The 12,693-nt window shown below is 46.5% G+C and overlaps 1 protein-coding gene across 1 annotated transcript in view; it reads right to left on the bottom strand.

Moving 5' to 3' along the window:
• The window catches only part of IMPG1 (interphotoreceptor matrix proteoglycan 1), a 142,671-nt gene extending 130,455 nt beyond the window's left edge, over positions 1–12,216 (bottom strand). The window contains 2 exon segments of the mRNA XM_021709840.1: positions 9,149–9,382; positions 12,066–12,216. Of these exon segments, the coding sequence (XP_021565515.1) occupies positions 9,149–9,382; positions 12,066–12,216 (385 nt within the window).
• Between the last annotated feature and the right edge of the window lie 477 nt (positions 12,217–12,693).

Genomic DNA, 12,693 nt, shown 5'->3' with positions numbered 1-12,693 from the left:
GGGGAGGGAGGGGCATACCTCATCAATAAGGGTACCTGCATGATCAATGTTTGTATACCTAACCCTGAAGTGTACCCCACATCTTTATAATAATAATTAAAAAAATAAATAAATAAAATTGGGTGGTTGAGGACTTCATTATAAAGGAGACTTCTGAACAGTTTGGGAAAAGAACGGCCATCAGGCTGGGGAATGCTAGAAGCACTGAAGGAACAGGGAGGATGTCAGTGGGGTCGGAGTAAGACTGAGCGTCACACAGGATGCCAACAGGAAAGTGTGGCGAGGTCAGCACAGAGGGTGCGGGTTCTGGTAGACCAGCAGTCTCCAAGCCATGGGGCTGGGGTGTGGGCTGCACTTCAATTCATTCCATGCGACAAGCTGCGCACAGACATTTAAAGGGATCAGGTCTCAGGTCTCACCTCCCCCATGTTCGTGATCCCTTCTCCATTCACCCAGCCCTAATCTTTTTGTGGCAAGATGTCTCTAGGTGGCCACACAAAGGGACAATTTGAAATAACAGCACCGAGACTGAGGAAGGGCGTCAACGTAGTCATGGGTTAACACACACTTTGGCAACTCCAGTGATTGCTGATTCTTTGTTTTCAACCGATGAGGAGGAGTCTTTGTGAGTTGACAGCTGATAGATCATTAAAAATAATGATGACGGATCATGATGTGATTATGGGCATATAATGCCAAGGGAATTTTAAGAATAAGGCCATTTCTAGAACAAAACTCCATCTGTTGCCATCTACTTATTTATGTAAACAAGTTTTCTCAGCACCTAACTGAAACTGAGTAAAAGAGTAGGAATAAAATTGATGCAAAACCCGGTCTTGTTTTAGCAATGCAATATAAATAATGATGACTCACACACACACTAATAATGGAGCAAAACCAAAGCCCCCATTGATCCAGGGGCAGAAACGAAGAAAGCTTAAGCTATGGACCCTTTATTTACATGGATTCCATTCAAAATCCTGCTCCTAATTTGTATTTATAAACATTAATACTCGCTTCAGCCCACGGGTTTGAGACCCGCCCAATCAACTTGCTGAGACCTCATCTCTACAATAAATCAAAAAATTAGCCAGGTGTGGTGGTGCACACCTGTGGTACTGGCTACTTCGAAGACTGAGGTGGAAGAATCACTGGAGCCCAGCAGGTCGAGGCTGCGGTGGCCAGGAGCGTGCCCCTGCACTCCAGCCTGGGAAACAGACTGAGACCCCAACTCAAAAACCAAACAAAAAACACCCCCCCAAAAAAACCTATTAATATTCACAAAATGTATATTTCACCCTACATCCATCTGTCAACAAAAACGTAAAGAAATTTGTCGAATTTATTGTATGTATTTGTTTCAATCAAGTGTATATTGAAATGATAAATGCAACTAAACCCAGAAGAAAACTCTTTTTACATGCAATGCCTATAGTCACAGGAAATAAAAAACATGCAATTTCAACTTACACACATATTTGTTACTAGGATGTGTTTCAGAGCAACCAATAACCGATTTTTAAGCATAACATGAACACAAATTACATTAAAGCAAGGTGTGGGAGTGAAGTGGGAATGTGAGTATGGGAAGGAAAGGGAACCACGTGACATTTTCTACTGTGGGGAAGAGTTTGTTCGTGTATTTGTTCAGAGAATTTGTGGGTAAGGATTGAGTGGCCATGGCAGATTCCACTGAATACATAAGAATGATTCAATTCTCTTTTTATTTTAAATGCCAATATTGACAACTCGCCGAAAATTGCATCCTGTATAATTATTTAAACTTTCGATGAAAAACTTTAGATGTCAACTAAACAGCGTGTGAGGGAGAATGTAGCTTAAGAGTTGTTTAAAGGATTTAAGGGGGTCAAAATGTTGGAAGCCTGTTGCATGCAATTGTATTCTGTTCCCACTCCGCTAGAAGGATGGAAAGCAATTGGAGACTGTGGGCAGAGTCCGACAGCACCTGACTTTCTAAAGACACCATGCTGAGAAAGAGGGCTGCGGAGAGGCACACGAGACAAGCCTGGTGTGGAGACCCCCAAGCCTCTCCGACATCCCCCCTCCCTCTCATCCTATGTCTGGGTTGCTCTTAGCTTTCTGTTTTAAGAGGCAAAGAGAATTCCAGATCAATAGACGCTCAGATCATTTACCAGCAACACCCTGACCAGAAACTTCAAGGTAATTAATCTTTCTTTTTTTTAATGTGTTCTTTCTTTTTTTTCCTCTCTTAATTTTTATTTTGAAATTGTGGGGTGCAATTCAGGCTTAGGTATACAAATGTTCATTGTGCAGGTACCCTTGTTGATGAGGTGTGTCCCTCCTTCCCCAGGCAGATTCCCACTACTGCCAGTCCCACTTCCCGCCTGCCTCCTGGCAGTTTCCCACTACTGCCAATCCTTTTGTTACAGTATTACGATAATTGTTCCAGGTCTGCTTATGAGTGAGAACATATGATACTCAGCTCTTTGTTTCTATGAGAGATCACTCAGTATTATAAGCTCTAATTCCATCCAGGTTGCTGCGAAGTTCATGATTTTGTTCTTCTTTATGACTGCGTAATATTCCATTGTATATATGTACCACATTTAAAAAAATCCAGTCCTCTTTTGATGGACTGCACGGTTGGTTCCATGTTCTTGCTATTGTGAACAAGGCTGCAATAAACATACGTGTGCAGGTATCTTTCTATAAAGTGACCTGAGTTCTTTCGGGTATATTCCCAGAAGGGGGATTATGGGGTCATATGAAAGGTCGATTTTTAGAACTTTTAGGAATTGCCACACTGTTTTCCACAGAGGATGCACTAATTTGCACTCCCACCAACAGTGTAGAAGTGTCCCCTTTTCGTCACATTCTCTCCAGCATCTGTTGGTAATTAATCTTTCAAAGAGTATGCGCAGAGGGTGCGGTCCTCACGATTTCAAACGTTTCGGCTAGTTTCCACACTTGGTGCAACAACAGAGCTTTCAGGTGGAAAGCCAGGGAAAGACCTCACACTGGAGAATGTGTTAGTATGAATGTGTCTTGTCTCCTACCGGGCAGGGGTCAGGGAATTCCAATTCCTTTCCTGATACCAACCATCATGCAGTCTCCGGAACTGCCCCTCTAGTACAGAATCTACGCACCATGCCAGAAGGAAATGGCATTTCATGTTTCCAGATTTGTCTAGACCTTAAAAGCTGAGTGTCCAGTATGAGCAAACCAGTTGCCCTGGCTTTCCCAGCCCACACTCTTTGGGGGAAATTTTGCCCTTCCATCTTGTCTTAATGCACCTGCTGGTATAATTCAAAATGCATTTAAGTACCAGATATAGACTAAAACATAAAACAAATGGGCACTGCTTTGGGGGCTTAGTGCTGGTGGCTTTCATGGACAATATCTGTGCATGAAACATGGAGAAGACACAACATAATAATCCACCCCCATTCACCGATAGGAACAACCTTGGGTGTGTTGCTTTGGGTCTCAGATTAAAGCTTCCTTTTATTTCAGAAGCAGACAGATTCCTAGAGACGTTTATTTTTTTCTCTGAATGCCTTGTCGCCCAAGGCTGCGTCACTCTGACTGGTCAGGCAGACGTTTCTTTTTCTTTTTCTTTTTTTGAGTTGGAGTCTCACTCCGTTGCCCAGACTGGATGGAGGGCAGTGGCTGCTCCTGGCCACTGCAGCCTCGACCTGCTGGGCTCCGGTGATCCTTCCGCCTCAGCCTTCCAAGTAGCTGGAACTACAGGTGTGCGCTACCACACCCAGCTAATTTTTTGATTTATTGTAGAGATGAGGTCTCGCCAAGTTGCCCAGGCGGGTCTCGAACACACGGGCTCAGGCAATCCACTCACCTCGGCCTCCCAAAACCCTGGGCTTACAGGCTGAGCCACCCAGCCCAGCCAGGCAGACGGTCCTGTAGGCAGCGCCCTGCCACGTGGGTGGGGAGACTGAGGCTGTGTTGTCAAGGGGGACTGCTTGCCTCTGGTGCCTGCGTCTCCCTGGTGCCACTCCTTTCCCTCGGCCCTTTATTTCTTCCTCCACAGGGCACAGGACTCCTCAGGCCCCAGTAACGCCTTTCACAAAGGCCTGAAGCTTCTTGAAGAATCAGCTCCCTGGGGTGTGGTGGTTTATGGGGCTCTGGTGTCAAGAATGAAACCTCAGACTCTCTTTGAGGGGCAAGTTTTCATTCTGGCGGTGGCCCTGATGTCATTTCCTGGGCTTTTGGGAGTTTCCCACAAACCGGGAGCTCAGAATCCTTCCATGACTGGGAGCACCAGCCCTCAACCCACCAGGAGAGTCCCCCGTCCTCCCTGAGGGAGCATCAAAAATGTCTTTGAAAGCTGGGGAAGAGGCCGGGCTCGGTGGCTCAGCCTGCAATCATAGCGTTTTAGGGGTCGAGGTGAGTGGATTGCCCAAGCCTGTGGGTTCGAGACCCACTTGGGCAACTTGGCCAGACCTCATCTCTGCAATAAATAAAAAAATTTAGCCAGGCGTGGTAGTGCGCCTGTAGTTCCAGCTACTTGGAAGACTGAGGCGGAAGGATCGCCGGAGCCCAGCAGGTGGAGGCTGCGGTGGCTGGGAGCGGCCACTGCACTCCAGTCTGGGCGACATAGTGAGACTCCCACTCAAAAAAAAGAAAGTTGGGGAAAAAAAGGATCTCAGAGCTGGAAGGCTTCCAAAGACTTCTGAAAGTCGGATTTTTCAAACCCTTTGGTTGACCTGGACCAGCCTCCTCTGAACCTACCGGGAGGAACTGCCATAGAGAGTCCAGAGAGACCCAACACCTTGTCTCCACAGTCTTCCCACAGTTGCGGGTACATGCCTGAATCCTGCCCCAGGATCTTAGCCTCTCTGCTGAAGGTCATACCTAGGTTGTTTGGTGGTAGAGGGAGAGTCCAGGGAGTGCAAGCCCTGGAGGCCAGGCCTGGCTTGTCTCTTCGGAGGTCCAGGCCTACAGACCATCCTTCACAAATGGGAGGAATTACCTCAGACTAGTGGTGAAAGGGTTTAGACTTTTTGCCTCAGCATAACCATTAGAAAGTGCTCAGACATCCTACTGCAGGACAAGCAGCAGCCTATCCCATCCCCCCTCGGCAAATCTCCATCAGATACAAGACCAGGACAGCCCAACCTTTCAATTCATGGTTTAGCATAATCATCTCTAGCAAACTTTTAGGTTCCTTGTCAAGACCGAAGGTCAAAGATCACCCTTTGGCTGGCCAAAGTCATAAAAGTGATAATACAATCACCTTTGGTCAAGGAGTTTGTGAATTGCAAATGTCTAACAGTCTCATGCAGGAACCCCCCCCCCCTTCCAGGGTTAACCAAATCAGCCCTTTGTGACCTATGTGATAAGCAGATAAACCCCAGCATGGTAGCAATCATGTGACTAACCAACCCATCTGCATGCTGTCCATCACCTGACATCATCAGTACCTTCGCTTGCCTGCCCCTTCGTGATGGAAGCAGACTACCACCCAATCAGTTTAACGATCTTCCCCCATCAAGGGGAATGGTTAAAATGACTCAACCACAAGCAGCTGGTGGCCATTTCCTTGCTAGACTCTGGTGTGGCCACGTGCTCTTTGAGCTGTGGCTGTCACCATGCTTCCTGGCTTTGGCCCCTTCCCCACCTTGGGGAGGTGAATCTTCTCTCTCCCTTCTCTTTCTCTAATTTACTTTTAAATAAACTTTTCCTTTTTTTTTTGAGTTGGAGTCTCACTCTGTCGCCCAGACTGGAGTGCAGTGGCCGCTCCCAGCCACCGCAGCCTCAACTGCTGGGCTCCGGCGATCCTTCCGCCTCAGCCTTCCGAGTAGCCGGAATTATAGGCATGTGCCACCACGCCCGGCTGATTTTTTTATTCACTCACCTCAGCCTCCCAAAGGCGCGGGATTACAGGCTGAGCCACCGAGCCTGGCTACTTTTCCTTTCTTTTAACCTCCTTGTGTGTTGCAACATTTTGCAATTACTCGGATCTCTGGGTTACCGGTGCTGCACTCCCTCATTACCCCTCCAGCATGCCACCCTCATCCTATCTGGACTCTAACAAGTGGTATGTGAAAACGCCCAGTGCAGGGATGGGCATGACTTAGAAGTTTACACAACACACCCGAGTGGAAGTCAGGACACTGCAAGCCGGGTCCCCGAGCACACCGGTTTACTGGATCCGATCTCAGTTTTCTCATCTGTACAACGGGAATGTTGGATGGATGTTCTCTAGATTAATGCTTCTAGAGCTTTTTTTTTCAGTTGGAGTCTCACTCTGTTGGGAGTGCAGTGGCACGCTCCCGGCCACCGCAGCCTCGACCTGCTGGGCTCCGGCAATCCTTCTGCCTCAGCCTTCCAAGTAGCTGGAACTACAGGCGCACACTACCACGCCTAGCTGGTTTTTGGTTTATTGTAGAGATGAGGTCTCAATAAGTTGCCCGGGCAGGTCTCGAGCCCAGGGGCTCGGGCAATCCACTCGCCTTGGCCTCCCAAAGTGCTATGTTTACAGGTTGAGCCACCAAGCCCGGCCTGTACTCCACATCTAGAGCTTTATAGTGCAAAGGAATTGCCAGAAGATCTTGTTAAAATGCAGATTATGACAGTAGGTCTGGGATGGGGTCTGAGAATCTGCATTCTCGCAAGTTTCTGGTGGTGCTGATGCTGTTGGTTTGCGGACAACACTTGGAGGGGCAAGAACTGGGACTCCAACCCTCTTTAACCCTCCCCAAGTTGCGATCACTCTGAAAGAAAATTCTAGCTTTTGATGTTGGGGTTGTGGGGGGAGGAAGACAGAGGAGAGAGAGGGAGAGACACAGGTGGGGCTAGGGAGTTTGGCGGGGAGGAACACAGAGATGTTCCCTTTGCATTTATGCTTTGAAATAAGCATGCTTATAATTCTACCACAGGGCTCAGAACATCTCACTGTGTTGCTTTAAGCACGGCGGAAAGAAATAACTCAGTGCTCCATTTGATTTAGGAATATGAGGACCTCCTCCCCTAAGTTCGAAAGCCGTCAACAGAAAATTTTGTAAAAGCAGTAACAAGAACGGCAAGTGGGTTCCTCAGTCAAAGGAACGCTGCTTTGTTGCTGGGTCTTATTTCTTGTTTCTTTGTGAACAGATTTGTTCGACTTAAGAAACCCACGCTGAAGAACAGGAAAATTTCATGTCACCCGGGGGCAGCCACAAAGATAATGGACTGTCATTGCCGTGGGGAGAAACATGATGGTTGGCTTCATCCAAGGAAACGAGAATGAAACAGGCAGCCCAATCAAAAATAAAGAGCTGAGAATGAAAATTCAGATCTAAGAATTTGGTTGCAGAAATAAATTGTCTACAAATACTTGCAGTGAAGCCTATTTGTTGAATAGGCGGATAGTGTCAAGAATTAGAAGCTACATGAAAATAGGAACAGTTGTGTTCATATCTGGCGTGATGCATATACTGTGTTCTTGTTTCCATCCAATATGTGTTTGGCAATGCCGTTATCTGATCAATGAGAAGGTATACCCAGAATGAGTGACCTCCACATGTCACTACCTTTGCTTTGCTCTCCCAGTGGCCTCTTGGCCTTCTGTATCCATCAACGAGCGTTTACTCAGAACCCACTTTGTGGCGATGCTATGCTAGGACCTCAGAATATTCCAAGAGTGCACTTGATTTTCTATAATGAGAGTTCTCCTTCTGACTATGACACGGTACTTTCTTATGGGTATGGCTTCTGGCAGAAATCAAATTTATCTTTTTACTTTCACATGCGATGAGACACACAAGGAAGGTCAGGCTTGATATTTTTGAGACCGTTGGTTAATTATGCCTCCAAAATGCAATGGGAGCTCTTCAGATAAATTTGACCCAGGCGCATCTTATAGACGTAGATACCCAACAAGTTTCCATGATGTCAGTACCGTGCAATGGGTTCTCAGTCATCAGAATACGCAACATGAGGAGCTCGTATCATTCTTGCTCTGGTCAATGGGTTTTAAACAGAGCAGGCTGGCTTTACTTCTTGGAATGGAAGCGAACATCCAGTGTGATCAAGGTGGAAACAGGAAATCTTCTTTCACACATAAGACAAATTGCATTTAGGTCTCAGATAGACACCATGTATTATCTGGAGCTTCCTGGGGAATTTTAACCGTAGCTACCGAGGATTTTTTTTTTAAATTATTATTTTAAAGAAGAAACCATGAAAATTTCCATCCATTTTAAGTAAAGGAAAAGAACAGCTGATGTGATCTCACTCCTTAATGAATTCTGGGAATGCTATCAGAATCCTATGATACTGTCTTGGGATAAAACTTGCACTGTCACTCTGCTAGAGACCACAGCAATTGTGTCGTGAATTCTGCTAGCACCCTGAATCACACCTTGGTAACTGCTCTTAATTTGTGTCTCCTCTGCCCTCCAACTTGCTTCCAGGTTTCCAAACTTCTGAAGTCTTTGCTGAATCAGCAACATAAGACTTAACCTTATCAAGGAGGAAGGGAGGATCTGGACTGCTGGACTGGGACACTGCTTTTGAAAAACGAAAACTCAGGTCATAAATCAAGTCACTCAGGTTCCTGACACCACAATCACCTTATGCTTCTTCCTCGTAAGAACAACTTTAAAATTCAAAATTGAGCTGGGCTCGGTGGCTCAACCTGTAATCCTGCGCTTTGGGAGGCCGAGGTGAGTGGATTGCCTGAGCCCGCCGGTTCGAGACCTACCTGGGCATTGGTGAAACCTCATCTCTACAATAAATCCAAAAATTAGCCGGGCGTGGTAGTGCACGCCTGTAGTTCCAGCTACTTAGAAGGCCGAGGCGGAAGGGTCGCCGGAGCCCAGCAGGTCGAGGCTGCGGTGGCCGGGAGCGGCTACGCACTCCAGTCTAGGTGACAGAGTGAGACTCCAACTCAAAAAAACCCACAAATAAAAATAAAAAATAAAATTCAAAATTTAACTCTGGCGAAACTAAAAGCAAAAAACGTAACATCTAGAGGCCGAGGCATTCCGGTAGAGCGATAGCTACCATTGCTTTAAGTGTTAGTTATTCATGACTCTCAGATGAGAGGGCTGATTTTCATAATGAGAGACCCTGGAAGTTTTGGGCTGAAGACACATGCTGGGAGGAATGAAAGGCAGGGGATAAAGACATCAGAGGGCTAAACAGGTTTTGTCTCTTTCCTTACCTCTCAATCTATAATAGGCTTGAAGACTGGCTAAAATCTGTTTCATGGATTCCTGAGGACAGACTTTAACCCCCGCCGGGAAAAATGCTGATCTTTTTGTTCGATGCTTTGCCAGATTGAATATTCGCCTCATAGTGGACACTCGGTACATTTTTTCAGTAATTTCCGTTGTTTCCATTCTTGGGGCATTGTCTATGTCTTTGGTTTCAGAATGGTCTATGTTAATGGAGATATCTGTAAAAGAAAGATTGACATCCTGGTGAATAGATGCAATTTATGTGCCACAGGTGACCTATATGGACAAATGAGTGAAATAAATGAAAAACTACAATCCTCTGGCTTATGAAGTTGCTACCCTGGTGCCACCACCGAGTGACAAGGCATTTTTAGAAACAAGATGACAGCATTGTGAAGGAGTCAAGCGTGTTTTCAAACAACCAAAGTCTCCAATCATCTTGTCTGCAGGAAACAAGCCAAATATTGCAACCATTTCCCACACATTCCTCTAAAAATCACCCCCCTGAGAGATGCCTCTTTTTTTTTCTTGAGTTGGAGTCTCACTCTGTCGCCCAGACTGGAGTGCATGGGCACGCTCCCGGCCACCGCAGCCTCGACTTGCTGGGCTCCGGCGATCCTTTCGCCTCAGCCTTCCAAGTAGCTGGAACTACAGGCGAGCACTTCCATGCCCGGCTAGTGTTTGATTTATTGTAGAGATGAGGTCTTGCCAAGTTGCCCAGGTGGGTCTCGAACCCGCGGGCGCAGGCAATCCACTCACCTCGGCCTCCCAAAGTGCGGGATTACAGGCTGAGCCACTGAGCCCGGCTGAGATGTCTCTTTTGATGGCCCATATAATTCAGGCAGGGGACGATATGTCCTCGTGGTGCCCAGAGGTGCCCTTTTGATGAGGCAGTGGAATGCTTCCAGAAACCTAGGGGGGAAAGCAACAACATAACTTTCCGTCTATTAGCGGCAGGCCTTGGATTTCTTTATGAGCAGAGTTCAGACGGCGGCGATCTGGTTGAAAGCGAGTTAAGGACCAGGCCGTGTCTTAGGGCTGCATTCGCAGAGCAAGCTTGCTGTCTCGTGAGAGGTAGCCAGAGGAGGCCTGGAGGGGAGGATGGCGGAGACAGAGAACGTAATTCCCTCGGCCGTTTCGTCCTGCCGCCAGGCTGGTCTACCAGGGTTGGGTCTAGACTCTGTTTTCAACTCTGAGCTGCTCATCGTAATAACTGACGTTTGGTGAACGCTTTTTAAAAAAATCTTGAATTTTTATAGGTATGATACCATTCTCACAAAGGTTTTACTCTATAGCTGAAACAGATATTTTTTTTCTCAGTTTGCCAGGAAGTAGGTTTGAGGCTTAGAGGGTCAGAACGGTTAACGGTGTAGTCAGATCTCAATTCCTCCTCTTCTACTCCATCGCTTTCTTTTTATCCACCCCAATATTTAAGAAAAAAACATATTGATGAACAGTTGGGACCATTTGCTGCGACCCCCTGAGACTCTAAAGGGGTTTTATGGGGACTTAGAGTCTCATTTGAACCAGGGAAGGCGGACAAACTGGCATCTTCTGAAATGCGGTACAGACCAGGGAAATCCAGCAGAGATCCATGCAGGGTTGCAAGAGAGTCGTTCAAAGCTTGCTGCAAAGTAGGAAAGTTCCTTGACATGACAGGGTTGGCTGGAGAGAGTCTCGGTGGGAACACCGGTCATTTTGCAGAGTTTCAGAGTGCTCTGTTGGTCTTGGGCAGTGTAAAAATTCTTTGGAAAGAGTTTCCAGGAAGGGAGTTCAGAGATTAATTGGCTCACCCAATGACACGCTAGACCCACACACCATAATCTGTGGGAGAACACAGGCACCATTGGTTTCGGAAGATTCTCAGGTAATACCAATACGGGGTCTGATAGTCAAGCTCGCAGACTCATCCTAGAAAAAGTTCTGCATACTTCATTGTTGAATGTCGCTGTGGTCGCCTTCTAAGTATTCCCCTTGGGAAACTGTGTACCAATGCCAGCACCCAGTCTGCCCCTTCCAAAGTGATTTTGGAACTCTTTTTCTGGAATGGCCATTAGAGCTATTGTCACGAGATTGTCGGAGTTTAAATTAGAACAATGAACAAACAATTATCTTTCTAAATTTGACAAGAGTGGAAGTGAAATCAGGGACATACTAGTCCAAGTTTATGAAGATAATGCTATGAAGAAAATGGCAGCGTACAAATGGATTAAACATTTTTCTGAGGGGAGAGAAAGCATCACTGATGAAGAGTGGCCAGTTGTGAGCAGAACTGGTGAAAACATTGCAAAAATTTGTTGAATTGTGTGTCGAAATCATTGGCTAACTGTGAGAATTAGCAGACCACATAAAGATCAATAGAGAAACAGTTACGAATACCCTAATGGAAAATCTTGGCATGAGAAAAGTGTGTGCAAAAAATGGTTCTGAAGGAGCTCTTGCATCACGACAATGCACCAGATCACACAGCACTGTCTGTGAGAATGTTTTTAGCCAGTACAAAAATAACTGTATGGGAACATCCTTCTGCTTATCTAATCTTGCCCCCAATGACTTTTTCCTTTACCCAAAGATGAAGGAAATATTTAAAGGAAGACATTGATAATATGCAGGATATCAAGGATAATACGATGCAGCTCTGATGGCCGTTCCAGAAAGAGGTTCAACGTTGTTTTGATGGGTGGACTAGACACTGATGATGGTGCATAGCTTCCCAAGGGAAGCCCTTTGAAGGTGACCCAAGTGATATTCAGCAATGAGGTAGGTAGCACTTTTTCTAGGATGAGTTCACAAATCTAACTGTCAGACCTCCTATACCCAGAGGCTTGGGAACCACCTTTAAAAAATCTGCAAGCACACTTCCTGGTAAGGAATCAAGAGAATCTGTCTTGAGTGGCTTACACAATGTGAAAGCTGCCACCTCTGGAGGAGAGACAGGGCTGGAGTGTCTGCTGGAAATGGAGCTTGGCTCTGTCCCCTCCCCTAGGACCTTTTTGATGGGTGGGCTTCCACTGACTTCCCCAGAGGTGGCCAGCTGCATATGGAGCACCATGCTGACTCATTCTTATGGAAAATAGCCTTTCCTGTAGGTCTGGTTGACTTGGGCATGTGCCCTGACCAAGACTGGCTGCCCGGGATATGCCAGTGCTGTTGACATGGACTGAATAGTCACAGGGGAGACACTGGGATGACCTGATAGCAGGGAGGTCAGTTGTTCCTGAGTCAAACAAGCTGCATGGCAAAGCAGAGGGTGCCCACTCGACTCTGGACACAGTGCAGGAGGGGCTGGGAGCTGGGCACACAGCTGGCAACAATGCAGGCCCACTGTAGTTAGCAAGACATTCGTTTTTGTTTAGGAACTTCAATTTTAGAGACGCTTTCAAACACAGGAGGACAAAGCAATCTCAGAAGAAAATCCTAAAAAAGTCACCTTTCCCAGAAGAAAAGAATATTAAAGGCCGGGTGCAGTGGCTCAGCCTACAATCCCAGTGCTTTGGGAGGCTGAGGCAAGAGGATCCCCTGAGCCCAG

Source organism: Carlito syrichta, unplaced genomic scaffold, assembly GCF_000164805.1.
Source record: "Carlito syrichta isolate Samal-C Ts95f unplaced genomic scaffold, Tarsius_syrichta-2.0.1 Scaffold287498, whole genome shotgun sequence".
Lineage (NCBI taxonomy): Eukaryota > Metazoa > Chordata > Mammalia > Primates > Tarsiidae > Carlito > Carlito syrichta.
This window is presented reverse-complemented; position numbering and strand designations above follow the sequence as displayed.